This window comes from Juglans regia, chromosome 3 (assembly GCF_001411555.2).
Source record: "Juglans regia cultivar Chandler chromosome 3, Walnut 2.0, whole genome shotgun sequence".
Classification (NCBI taxonomy): Eukaryota; Viridiplantae; Streptophyta; class Magnoliopsida; order Fagales; family Juglandaceae; genus Juglans; species Juglans regia.
Genome location: NC_049903.1, coordinates 165,185 through 179,381, shown reverse-complemented (window position 1 = coordinate 179,381; position 14,197 = coordinate 165,185). Strand labels below are relative to the sequence as shown.

General features: G+C 32.9%; 1 protein-coding gene across 3 annotated transcripts; it reads right to left on the bottom strand.

Annotated features, from left to right (window-relative positions):
• Positions 1-64: 64 nt before the first annotated feature.
• Positions 65-4,637, bottom strand: LOC108983592 (PHD finger protein ING2-like). Of its 3 annotated transcripts, none has more exons than XM_035687989.1 (7): positions 4,366-4,637; positions 4,206-4,277; positions 3,843-4,081; positions 1,976-2,039; positions 1,519-1,775; positions 1,348-1,386; positions 65-463 (listed from the first exon to the last, which is right to left on the bottom strand). In XM_035687989.1, the coding sequence occupies exons 1-7, from the start codon at positions 4,409-4,411 to the stop codon at positions 443-445; spliced, it is 738 nt and encodes a 245-aa protein (XP_035543882.1). In that variant the 5' UTR covers positions 4,412-4,637; the 3' UTR covers positions 65-442. The 3 variants fall into 3 exon arrangements, with proteins under 3 accessions (XP_035543882.1, XP_018810835.1, XP_018810836.1); XM_018955290.2 differs by having other exon boundaries at positions 65-456; positions 4,366-4,631; XM_018955291.2 differs by having other exon boundaries at positions 65-456; positions 4,389-4,628.
• Between the last annotated feature and the right edge of the window lie 9,560 nt (positions 4,638-14,197).

Here is a 14,197-nt window from a genome sequence, read left to right as displayed (position 1 = left end):
ACAAACTATTTCACTATTATTTAGAGATATTATGAGATACTACTTTCTAATCTCACACCTTTGATTCAATTTATAACACAAAAAAATCTCATGCAATTGGCAATTTATATGATTGGAGTTTTATAATTTTCTCCAAAATTGTTTGAAGGAAATATTTGCTCATGAACTATATACGACCTCATCTACTTTTTTTCTTGGGGCGTAGGAAGAATCGACGGGATATTTGTGGGCATTTAGTGCACCAAAACTTTGTTAGTAACAAGACATATTAATCATATTATAGTTAAAAAGCACTTTTCCTCCCACTTTTCCCCAAATCCCCAAGCAGCTTCAATCGTGCAAATATTATTGACATTCGGGCAACAGTTTGCAGGTTGGACAATACCATTTTCCTTTGAATCTTGTCTCCGGTGTCAGCCCCACACAGGAGTAATGGAACCATTCACCTCCTCGGCACTGCCAACTTATAAAGGGTTAGCTAATCCACACAAGTGTATAGAGTAAAATAATGATAACATACAAACTATGTTTTTTCAATCCACACAAGGGTTGACTAATGCAGGATCTCGCGACAGAAAGGTGAACTTGTACTCTCAGTCTCTCAGAAGAGAAATTTTCAAAATATACATTATACACTGATGGATCCCGAGTCCTTGACATTGTTTGTTAATATGGAATCATGGATATATAGAAAGTGCCGGCAACAATCCTCATGCAGAGAAAGCAATCCACAAACTACAAGGTGCCAGTTTTAAGATATCTCAAGTTCCTTTCATTTTACATTGAAGCCACTAGTGGGGGGAATAAAAGATAAAATCTAAAGAGAGAACTGATTTAGTAGTCGCTAATCCATAATTGAATGTCTTCAATTCATGCGGTCTTTACTAATGCAGTTATTGTATAGTTTTTAAGATCTCCCACAATGAACTAAATCAAATTAAGGCCTCGTTTGTTTTCGCAAATGAGATGAGTTAATATTAAAGTTAAAAGTTGAATAAAATATTGTTAGAATATTTTTTTAATATTATTTTTATTTTGAGATTTGAAAAAGTTGAATTATTTATTTTATTTTATATGGGAATTTGAAAAAGTTGTAATGATTAGATAAGATGAGATGAGATAAGTTGAGAGGAGTTATGAAAATAAACAAGGCCTAAATATGGAGTGTGGACCCACACAAGCATTTCTGCAAATTTTTTCAAGTGGCTACAGCTGAGACTTGTTATTGGTTAATCAAACTTTTGTATCTAATGCATTGTTGCCATCTAAGTAAAAAGAAGCCGTAAGTAATATTATAACTAGATAACAAGAGGAAGATAAAAACAAGGCTCAGAAAATGATACTCACGTTTTCATTGTCACAAGCAATCATATCTCCAAATGACACCTAAAAGATCAAGATAATTATAGTACATTAGTAAACGAATAAAAGCAGTTGGAAAAAAAAAATCCTGATAAATTCTCCAAAAAAGCTTTCAAATTGAATATGACCAAACAAAACTGAAACAGAAGTCAGGACCTGATGACAGACACAGTAGGTGGGTTCGTTTGGATCAATAGGTTGATCAACATCCACTGGGGCAGCAAATTCCTTTCTATGGCTTCCTGGAGGAGGCATGAGTTCAAAATCCCTATCACGCTCCCGATCCCAATCCCTATCCCTGTAATCCAGCCTTTTTGCTTGAGGTGTTCCATAGAATGACTTGCGTTTCTCACTTTTAGGGGCTATAGGTAGTGGGGGTAGAAATACCCGTTCATCTGGAGCTAGTTTTCCCTCTGAAGAAAATTGGAAAATATGAAAAGAAAACAAAACATGAGATAGGTAATAAACTTTTCCACTTTCAAAGCAGATTAATTCTTTGGTGTCTTCTATGTGCTTTCAGTCAAAAAAGCTTCTAATAGTTTGATATAAAGGAATTGAACTTCTTTCAAAATCATTGAAGACATTATACAATATAACATAGAAATTTAGCTACCTTGCTTTAGATCTTCAGCAAAATTGTTCAGGTCCTCATCAAGTCTTTTAACATGGCTATCTATCTGAAGCAAATGCAAATTACAAGAACTTAAGGTCTCTAGTGATAGAAGAGGATGCTCAAAACCCACAGTATATGAAGCTGTAGGTTACTAACCTAAGGGGAAAAAACTGCAGGTTAAAAAAGAATCCACAAAACAGGCTCTAAGGTCATGCAATATAGTAAAGAACCCACCACTGGTTGAGTGAATTATCATATGCGATAATCCCAAACTCAAGAAACTTTAAAAACCAACTATGAAGAAACAGATACATAAATGTAGGTATTGAAAATTGCGAGACATTTATTCATGGTTGTTCTATGTGCAACAGGCAGACTTACAATTAACAAAAGTGGAGTTAGATATTCTTTAGGGTAGAGAAACAAATTTTATTTCCACAAAATAATCCCATGCTTACATATCACTACCAATGCTGATATGCCAAGGATGCTCGTGCTACAATGTCAATGTGTCCCTCGAGTGATCTCAGTGTTGCGTTCAAGTTAATGACATCCATATGATGCCAAAAATATCAGCTTTGATCACCTGTAATTTATCTGTTTATACATTCTATCGAACAGATCCAGTGAGTTTATTCACAAAAAATTAGGGGAAGATGGGGGAGTCTCAGCTAATTGCATTCCATCCTTATAATGCTAAGAGTCGCATAAAATTCTAAACACCTCTAAAAACTATATAATACATGGAGGAAAAAAAATTATGGAGAGCCATCATAGAGAGGACAGACTGAATTTCATTGGAAGCATATATTCAAGCTCTGTTTGACAAGTATTTGACGTGTAGAAAGTGCAATTCAAATAAATTAGTAATTAATTAAGCATTTAAATCACAAGTATGTGTGCACATATAAATCCAATTTGATATATCAGAAACATTAACCTAATAGAATAAAACTATTACCAAGTTGTAATGATATGATGGACCTTGACTTGAATAACACTCCAGATAAACTTTTCCAATAAAAAAAAAATTGCTTAAATAAAGTTAAACACAACAATCCTATAGTCAGATATGCACTTTGAGAGCTCAAAAAGTGCAGCTTATTCAATCTGGTTGTGGTCTTTTGTGAGATCATTCTGGTCAGCTAATATTTGGTTTTTCTTAGTTTTTGGGACAAGGAACTAACATTATTGCTGAATTATCAACTTTGCACAGCCCTTTTATTTTGTTTGCACTTTGACATCTCTCTAGTCACTATTGAAACTGATTCAGCATTTTGGTAGCTCACTTGACGTTCATCCTCCCTACCATGCTAATATGTTTATGGCAGGATATCCTGATTTTGAGCTCTTCCATGCATGTTAAATTTCAGCACTACACTTGTCAAATTTTACTCCCTGTTAGTTGGTTGTAATTGTGTGGTTTCTTAGATTTCAAATCCTTGCTTTTGAGAATTTTGTAACCGCAAGCTTTCCTTTTTTTTTTTTGACAAGTGTAACATGGTATTCCTCAGTGGGGGCTCTAAGCCTCTAAATAAAATTTGGTGTATTATCCTGTTTCTGAAAAAAAAAAAACCAACAACAACCACACAGTAATTTTAGAACGCTTTAGCCCCAAAAATGTATTGTCCAATTTGGATTCCTCTTTCAACTACAAATACCATATATCGAACAAAACCAACTAGTAGAGCAAATCAGTCACACTATCGTGAACTAGAGGCATTCTAAGCATGTCGAGAAAAGCACAAAACCTTCAGCCATCAAAACCTACAGCGACCATAACAGATGGCCTCACCAATTACAGAAGAGAATAATAAAATTTAGGAATACCCCAATACAAATCCATTAATAGTAAAAAGGAGCCTACCAGGTCATAAGCTTGTCGTGCTAACAAAACTTTTTCGGTGCATAAACTCAATGCACTGTCCTGATTCGACTCGACATCCTTTCGAATTTTCTCAATTGCCACCTCCTCATCCTGATTATTATAATTGGCATTATAATAGTAGTTATTATTAGTATTACTATTGTAGTTCCCTTTCTTTAAGCTCTGTGAAGCCAGTCCCAAGCAGTACTTCGTCTGCTGCCTCGTCTGGTTTATCATCGCTTTCACCCAAAATATAATAACAAAAAACAAAACAAAACAAAAAATCACGAGCAGACACACATGAAATAGATATGCAAAATAAAATTATAACTAACTGAAATATTGAAGAATTTGGGGAATTACATTGGGACCGTTCATCGAGTTCTCGGATAGTATTAAGAAGCCTCTGAAGCTCAGCGGGTAATGTGCTTGCATCTGTAGAAATTTCAGATTTTAGGTTTTTAACAGAATAAATTAGGAGAGAGTTTTGGAGAAAAATTAGAGGGGCTTTGGGGATGATTACACTCTAAATAGTCGTCGACATACACTCCAGTTCGTGCAATTGCCATTTCCCCTTCGTCTTCGTCCCCTTCTTCTTCTTCTAGAGTTTCTGTGCAGGGTCACGAAGTTTATTTTCTTTGGACATAAAACGACGTCTATTGAATAATGGGGGAAATTATCGAAAGAAGACGGTAACAGGATGGGAAAAGCAAGCAGCCGGATGGGTTTAAAACCCAATTTTCCACCAGTCAATAGATGGTCAACACGTAGCATTCTAAGAAAACTCAATTTGAACTTGCGTACATCGAATGAATGCTCTCCCTCCCTCCAAATGTCTGTCCCTCCCCCATTACAATATTATTTCGAAAGCTTTGAAAAAATTAACCAGTAGGTAAACTCGCCCTCAGCCGAATGTCTCTCCCCACCACTTGCAATATCTTCAACCGACGGCAGGTAAACTCTGAGAATTTCTGTTTCTATTTTCTGTTTATTCCTTCTCCTTTTTGTAAATTTTGGTTTCTATCTTCACAGAGTTTCTGGTAATCCTCCTCATAATACTCTTATTGGATTAGTTAAAATTAAAGTACATTTTTTATGAATGTAAGATAAATTTAACTTTTAACTATTCCATTCACATAAGTCTTCATATTGAAATAGCCATTTTTCATTATATGATAATAAAATGATAAAAGATAAATTTGACTTTGACTATTCACATTAGATTATTCATAAATCTCTACATTTGATTATTCATTTATTCATGAGTAATTAATAATTTTAAAAATATTTTAATTTTTTTAATTATGAAAATATTTTATTTTATCATATTTTACTATTCATAATATTATATATTAATCATATTCTAATTAAATTATAGATTAAAAAAATTATATTTTTTCAATTGTTATTTAATGCTATAACCACAAATGTCTAATTAAACTTATCTAAAATTCTATATAAATGTCTTAATTTACAAACCAATCCAATATTTCCCATCCAACTATTTTTTTTTTTACCAAATTTTCTTTCTACCATATAGTTTTTTTTACCAAACTTTCTTCTACCTAATAATCATACGTACTAAATTTTTCATCCAACCATCTTCTTGTATTATAAAGATAACGAAAAATATGAGAATTTTATGGTTTACATGCACTGACAAATGGTAGTCAACAAGGAAATATTCTATAATCTATGAAACTGGTAGCTGCATGTGTAATCTATCGAACATATTCTTCCATCCATTTACACTAAAATCAGCACAATGGATGAAATAATTTGTTTTTTTTTTTTTTTTCTAACCTAGAGGTAGCATGCTATGCAATGCAATAGCAACCAAACAAGCAAGTTTACCGATTAGAAATACCACAAACTTCAAATTTCAAAGTAGAGAAACTACTGTAGTTGTAGTTTATTCAAATGTAAACTTGAAATTTAAATTCTTGATATTCTATTACAACAGGTCTTGTATAAATTATGTGCAATCCTCACGAAACAAAGTAGAGAAATATACACAAAAAGATTTGTAAAAATTTTTGCTTTTTCTTTATATACACAAACAGAAACATAGCGAATTTTTACACAAATAGATTTCTATAAATTTTTTACTTTTCTCACAATACATAAACAGATGTGTAATCCTCACGGAAATATATTTACGTTCAACCCCTCAATCATAAACAAATATAGAATTCAAGATACACAAACATCTAAACTCATCCACAATAAAAAATTAGGGTTTGGAGAAGAGGAATGCGAGGGACGGCGAGGTGCGGAATAGAGTTAGGGATCATCAAGAGAATCGAATTTTATACATGGAAAGAGATTACCTTAGTTTCGGAGAAGCAGATCGGCGAGAGAAATAGGGGTTTTGGTCGTTTCCGTCGAGTATGAATGCGGTGGCGCGGTGGTGCTGTGCCGTTGTTGCCGACGAGACGTGGGGTGGTGGTGCGGTTGTGGTGCAATGGTGGGTCTCTATGGTCAAAGATGAAATACTCGGGGTCTTGGTGCGAAGGGCGTCTGGGTTTTGCGAGGGAAAGAAGAAAACCGTGGGAAGGGAAAACTCGGGAATACCGTAGCTGATGCAGACTTCGTGAGAGAGAAAAAAATAATATAAAATATATTTGATGAATGAATAGTGTGTTTCAAATTTAGAAATTATTTTAGATTTTACTGTAACTAGCTATTCCAATGTGATATATTATATTTTATAGCTTAATAGCTAAATTCTCATTGAATTTAGCTTTTAGCTAATCCAATGAAAGCTAAATCCAATGAGAATGCTCTCAGAGAGGTCATATTCATCATCCTCTGTTTCACTAGCATCTTTGTTCTCGGGACCAGATTTTTTCACTGCATGCAGCTTTGACAATTGAAACCTGAAAAACACAATTGGTTTGTACCACCCTCTCCAGAAAAATAGAGCAGCAAGCAATAGCAAAAAGGTGGAAGAAATCTAGTCGCTAACCCTCCAGATGAGTCTGACTCTTTGTGCAAAATATCCATTCCATTTGGTGAAAGCCTCATCTGAATGAAAAAAAAAAAAATCCAAACTCATGCCAATTAATAAGATCAACTAAAGTGTCCATACAAAATGCAAAAAAATTGACAGAGGAGTTAAAAAGGTAGCACGAAAAAAATCAGTAGAGTGTCGAGCCTGGCGATTTAGAGGTTGTGATTGATCTCGGACAGAGGTTGTGATAGAGAGATTCGGAGGCAAAGAGGGGAATCGGGTGTAGGCGGCTCCAGTATTTTTTTTCAAGAGGTCGGTAAAAGTTGAAACACAAATTGAATGAGAGGAAGTGGTGCAAAGATGAGTTTTTTTCCTTTTTTCCTTTATGAAGAAATCATAAAGTGCAGTAATAGGGAGGGTGAGACATTCGGAGGGAGGGAGAGTAGGCATTCGGTGTATGCGGTTTCAAATTGAGTTTTTTAGAGTGCCTACGTGCCTTTCATCTATTGGTTGGGTGTGAAATTGGGTTTTAAACCCATTCGTGTGCAAGCTTTTCCCTAACAAGATATCCTCGAGCTAACTACTACTATCAGTGACCTAGTTAAAGTTTGACCAAATTTTAACTAAGAAATTTACTTTTATAAATTTAGTTAGTCATTTTTTAACAATATTAAATAATAAACTCTTCAAATCTATTATTATTATATTAAAATATTCTTTTTGACATTTTTATGTTTAAAGATACGTGCAAAATGTTCTATGTTCTCTCTACTGTAATGTTTAAACGTTATCAATTGACCATAAGATTAATTTATCTATTTAATCTTTTACATCCACCATCCCCTCTTTTAATTGAATCATTTGATCGAAGATTTAACCATAAATAATACCTGGTTGAGAGCACTTTCATTGGCTTAGGCAAAGTCTAATGATAGCTAAAATTTAGTTAATAAGTGACAAAAAGACCCCATATTAGATTGGACATTGCTAACAAAATTTGGATATCAACTACAGTGATTCACCAAATACGGAAGACTACAGTAATTTAGCCAAATATTAAAATACTATTTTCTCACTACAAGCAAATACGATGGAACCTCCCGCTCAAACCCTTCCAGTTTATTCTTTTCATTCTCCCCCTCAACTCTCTCTCTCGATCAATCCCGACACGCTCGAGCACCACGACTGAGCCCCTCCACTCTCACTACTGGTCACTTCCAGTTAGCCCTCATGACCGAGTGAGTCCCCTCCTACCATGACTGAGCCCCTCCCAGCATTATCCCCTTCCGTAACATTCACGACTGAGCCCCCTCCCAGTGACGCGTGAAGCCATCGTGAAGCGTTTCCTCATTGATGACAACCACAAAAACCCTCGACGACAGCAGCTATTGTTAATTTTTGTGGCTTATCTCTTCTCCTAATTCTCTTATAATTTCAACCATTGATTGCTCTTATTGTTGTGATTTGTAAAATTTCTCTTTAGCATGGTTATTGTTGTGATTTGGAAAATGTTTCTTTATTGTTGAGCAAGGTTTTTTTTTTTTTAGTTTCTTTCCATATTTGAGATCGATTAGTACTTTAATTTACATGCAATTGTAAGTTGGTAAACATTAGGGGCCACAATAGGTTTCTTTCCATATCTATACATTAATTTCCATATCAATCAGTACTTTAATTTACATATAATTGTAAGTTTCTTTCCATATCTGAGATCAATCGGTACCCTATTTGTGTGTGTGTGATACGAATGGAATATTGTGGTGGTGTATATTAGGGGCACAGTAACTAGTTTGGGAGACCCTATGTTGGAATTTTAGTCTCACAATTAAGTTTCAGAATTCTCACAATTAAGCTTAAGACCTCCTTTAAAAATTTAAGTCTCTCAATTAAGACCTCATAAAGGCTAAAGCAAGGACTAGAACTTAAAGCTCGAATTAAGACCTGAGGTCTATATGAGGTCTTAACGTGTATAGCTCGGATTAGAAGCCTTTAGCTACAGGTTCGAGGAAATACCAACCAAACAAAGCTGGTCTGCTCCATTGCTCTACAATGAAACTACTTTGCTTCAGTTATATGTCCTATTTGCGTTATACATGGTTGAAAGCTAAGGATGAAATCAAAGCAAGTATTTTGGTCCTTGTACTTATAACAGAACCTATTTCGCTAATTAGAAGCCTTTGGCAATGATTTAGTGCTTTAGGGCTCGTTTGGATACAGAAACATCTCATTTTATCATTACAAATTTCTCAAATTCTCACTTAAAATATAATAAACATTTCAAAATTTTCAATTCTCAAAGTAATAATAATATTACAAAATAATATTCTAACAATAGTTTATTCAACTCATCTCATCTCACTATCTAAACGAGTCATGTTTTTAAAAATTATCTTATAACAGAACATGTTTCACTAATTAGAAGCATTTGGCAAAGACCTCATAAAGTTTCATAATTATCTTTTGCAACACTATTTCACATTTCAAGCATCTAAAATTGAATTTAAAAACTACACAATCAGTATCAAGCACAAATAAATGTAAAGCAACAAAAAAAAAAAAAAATATACAAGTTTTAACATTGAAGTTGAAAGAGATAACAAATCTTTTGGATACTAATATTAAAGCATGATCTGCTTGATGTAGTAGCTACAGAAAATCGTGCTCTATTTGTTGAAATTTTTCAAGAAAATTTGTCTTGACAGAAACCAAAATTCAAGTATACAACATCACAAAGTTGAATTGTTGTCATGTATAGTGCTTTTCTGTTTTTTTGTTTTTGTTTTATGGTTCTATTAATATGCTATTGAAAGTAATGTCTTTTATGGGGTTTGTGACTTTGTTACTTGTTTACTGTGTTTATGAATGATGGATTCACAAATAATGGACGATCCATTTTTCACCACACTCTATCAAAGTGGTGGAGAAGGTATTAATAACCCCCATAGCTAGTGTATTGCATGATAATGTTGAGGTCGAGGTTGAAATGATGCAACTCAAAGGGGAAGTAAGGACACAAACTAAAAAATCTCAATGGGGTGTGTCCTTCACCGTGGAGGAAGACAACCTCCTTGTACCAGGGTGGCTCAACATTAACATAGACGCTATTAGAGGGACCGACCAAAAGTCCACCTAACTGTAGATAATAATCCATGATTACTTTAATACTTTTAGAAAACCTAATTGACCTGAACATTATATGGGTTCATTGACTAATTGATGGTCAACCATCCAAAAAGTCACAAACAAGTTTTGTGGTTGCTTGGCTCCAGTTGAATCAATGCATCCAAACGACACTAACGAACAAGACAATGTATGTTTGTAATTATTATAAATTTTCATTGAAATGTGTTTTAATATTTTTATGATTGTTGTTAGGGGTGTAAAAAAAAAATCATTGAACCTGTAAACTGGACTGGATCGGACCGAACTAGTGGGTTTGGTCCAGTACCGAGTTTGCTTCAGTCTGGTACCGATTTTATTTTTCTTAAAACCTGTCAAATTCGGTCTGGTTCCAATTTTTCTTTTTCTAAAACTAGATCGGACCGAACCAGACCGGTTGATATATCTATTATAATTTTTTATCTTGTATATAATTTTTATATATAATATATAATTGTATATAAAATAGTTTTGTATTACATAGTAAATTACTAATTAATATAATATTAAATTTTAAAATCTTATATCACTATAGTAATCTATAATATAATATCTCATTATAGTCTATAATACAATTATAATATATATTATAATATAATACAATATATTATTACTATAGTATTATATACTATTATACATATATATGATATAATATATAATATAGTATATTAAAATTGAAAAACCGGACCGAATCAGACCTGAACCCAAGTGGCAAGTGCATGCGGGTAATTTGCCAACAAAGAGAAAGAAAAGTTGCTCTACCGTTCCAGCTGCCAATGCCATAGACGTAGACATTTGCATGTCCATCAATGTGGAAAGGCCACTAGGCAAGAAAGCTGAAAAACAATGGGAAATAAAAAGGAAACGTAAAGAATCTTCACCTACTAAGTTTGATGAAATGTTAAGTCACATGAAAAGTGATAGGAATATAATGATGATTGAACGGGAAATGGTAAACCAAGATGAGAGGGACAGGACTAAAATGATAGAATTTAAGAAGTAGAAGATGGAGATGGAAATCATGAGTTTAAATGTTGATAACATGAATGCGGTGCAGCGAGAATACTTCAAGTCACTTCAAATGAAAATTCTAGAGAAATATATGAATAGATCACTTCAAATGTAGTAGCTAGAGGAGGGAGAAGTGCACTGAAGAGTATCATAACTGGCAGAACCTAGTAATCCCTTGATTCTTTTATGTTATTTGTGTAATCTACATGCTAAAACAACATTTGCTACAAATTTGTAAACAAAAATTGACACTGTATGTAGGTGCAGAGTTTGTAACTGTTGTTTTTGGTTAATATATTGCATAGTTTTGTAAATCTCTTTCTGGTCCACATTATATTGAACAATTTTGTAATTATGAGCTTAATATTGCAGAGTTTATATATGTGGCTATAAACAAATTAATAGTAGAAAACTATTAAAGTCTGTCTCATTTAGTTTATCTTATTAAAGTATGCATCCATTTCTGCTGTGTCAACATTTATGGATGACTGTGTTTTTGTAGGTACTACTCAGAATAGTTTTTTACTGTTGAAGCTCTTTGAATACTCAAAACAATTATGTTGATGGTTTTTGTAACAACTCATGTTGATGTTTTTTGTAACTTAGTATGATAGATTTTTTGGGTTTTTTTGGTTTAGCATAAAAGATGTGTGTAACAAGTCATGTGGATGTCTTTGGTTTTTTTGTAACTGCTTTTATGTGTTGTATTCTGAGCGTTTGTTTTGTGCTGCTGTTAGACATGGTATGTTGCTAGACATGGTGTTGGAAGTGCAGACATGGTAATTAAGAAGGTGTTGAAAGTGCAGACATGGTAATTTTTGTAGGTGTAGATGTTTTTTTGTAATTAATAAGGTGTATGTGCATATTTATGTAGGTGTTGGAAGTGCAGATATAGTAATTTCTTGTAAGGGTTTATGTAGGTGCAGATTTCTTATTGACATGAACATGAGTATGTTGTTAGATATTTGGTTAGTAATTAAGAAATTTATATAGAATTTTAGATGAGTTTAATCAAATATTTTTTGTTATTAGCATTAAATAACCTTTGAAAATATGATTTTTTAACATTAATTTAATTAGAATATAATTATTATTAATATTTAATTGGAAGAACTACAAAATATGATAAAAATAAACTAAATACAAAATTATTAAATTAATCATATTTTATTATTATATAGAGAGTAAATGGTTAATTCAATATAGGAAATGTGGGAATTGAATTTAATGGAATAGACAAATATAAATTCATGTGATATTATCTAAATTTTAAAGATACATTTAATCAAGCCAATGAAAATGCTCTAATAAGCATCGTTCAAGTGCCTTTAGAAACCCACCCAATTCATTTTAAACAAAAAGTTAAATGAATCTAAGATCTAACAGTTGAGGATTAAAAAAAAAAAAAAGAGCTAAAACAAATCTAGTAGTTAAAATCTGAAATCTAGCAGAAATCGTAGGGACAAAAAAAAAAAAAAAAAACTCAATGTTTTCTTAAGCTAAAGCAAACACTACCATTTGAGGATTCAAAATTTGAAACTTCTTAGCTTTACTCCTTTTAAGAGAAATTTCTTAGAAGTTAGACAGATCGCACGTTGAAAGTAGTATAAACTAAAAAAAAAAAAAACAAATCAAATATAAAAAAATCCAAAATCAGAATCCACAAGAGATAGAATAAAGTCCTAGAAAAAAGAACCGATAAGGAGAGGAAAAAAAGGAAAGAAAGAGAGAGAGAGAGCGCGGGGCGAGGATGGCTTGGGCTTATTGAAAGGCGACGACGATGGGATTCCTAAACGATGGTGGAAGGCTTGGTTTTGATCTTTCTGATGGCTGCGTTGGGATGCTCTAAGGAATACATGGGAGACTTCGACATGCTCTGAGGAATGGTGTGGATTTTTCTCGAGTTTTTGTGTGCTTTGGTGCGCGATGAAGATGAAGATAAAGCGAGAAGGAATATTTTATGAAATTAATTTGTGCATCAGTCGGAAGTCTCAGCACACTCAACGCATTGAGTGAAAAAAAAAATGTGAGATATGCTGCGGCTTCCAGCTGATGCCCAGCAAACCTCATATTTTATGTCCAAAATATAATTTGGTTAGAGAGATTGGTGTTGGTTAAAAATATTGTACATTTATTGAGTTTAGTGTAGATATAATTTATGCAATTTAATGCAATTTTGGCCAAGGTTTGACTATAACTAGGCCACTACTAATGTTCTACTGTTAGATAATACAATTGTGAATTATGTAAATATTGTGTGTTTTTTTTTAAATAAAATTTATTATTAAAAAATTAATTTATTATCTAAATTTTATATTTATTTAAAAAAAAAAGTATACGACACTTGCACATTGTTATCATTTCTATCTATTCACTGTATTAACCCGAATTGGATCCAACTGATAAAAAATGGAGCAAACAGATCGAACTGACAAAAAATAGTCCATTTCACTTGCAATATAATTTTTTTTCCACAGAGCACTTAAAATATAATTGGATTGAAGTAATAAACAAAAATGACAATGACAATACTAGGGCTATTAAGAAAGACGATTCCTACGCTAGTCTTGCTATATGTATGCATGAAAAATGCGCTGCCCTTTACATGCGGACGTGGCAGTGACAGATGTTGTTGTCACGTCATTTTTTATTTTTTTAAAAAACCTAAAACTAAAACTAAGGTGTGATTTGGTTTGGTAGTGATCTTGTCTCATCTGCTAATTATAATTTTCTTAAGTTTTTATATAAATTATAATAAATAATTTAATTTTTTTAAATTTAAAAATAAAAATTATATTATAATAATATTTTATTCAACTTTTAATTTTTATCATCTTATCTCATCTATATAACCACACCAGACCTAAAACTAGACACAAAACCCTACCGTCTACCCGTCTTGAAAATTTTCTCTTTTGTTTCGACATTTTAACCCTTCCTCCATCAGCTTGTTCTCGGTGATATGATGCTCCTTGTTTTTGTGCTCTCAATTTCGATGCTTTCTGGTGCTCTATGTTTCAGATTCTTCATTTGTTCTTGGTTTTCTCTGTTTCTTGTTTCCAACTGTCATGGTCTGCTCATATTATTATTATTCCTTCAAAAAATATGTAGCCTTGAAAGTTTGAAACTCCTTTACAGGAGAGGATGGAAGAAGATAGGAAGAGAAAAATGTTGGAAAGAGAAATGGGAGAAGAGAAGAGGAGGGCTAGAGTGTATAAATGAAGGAAAAGTA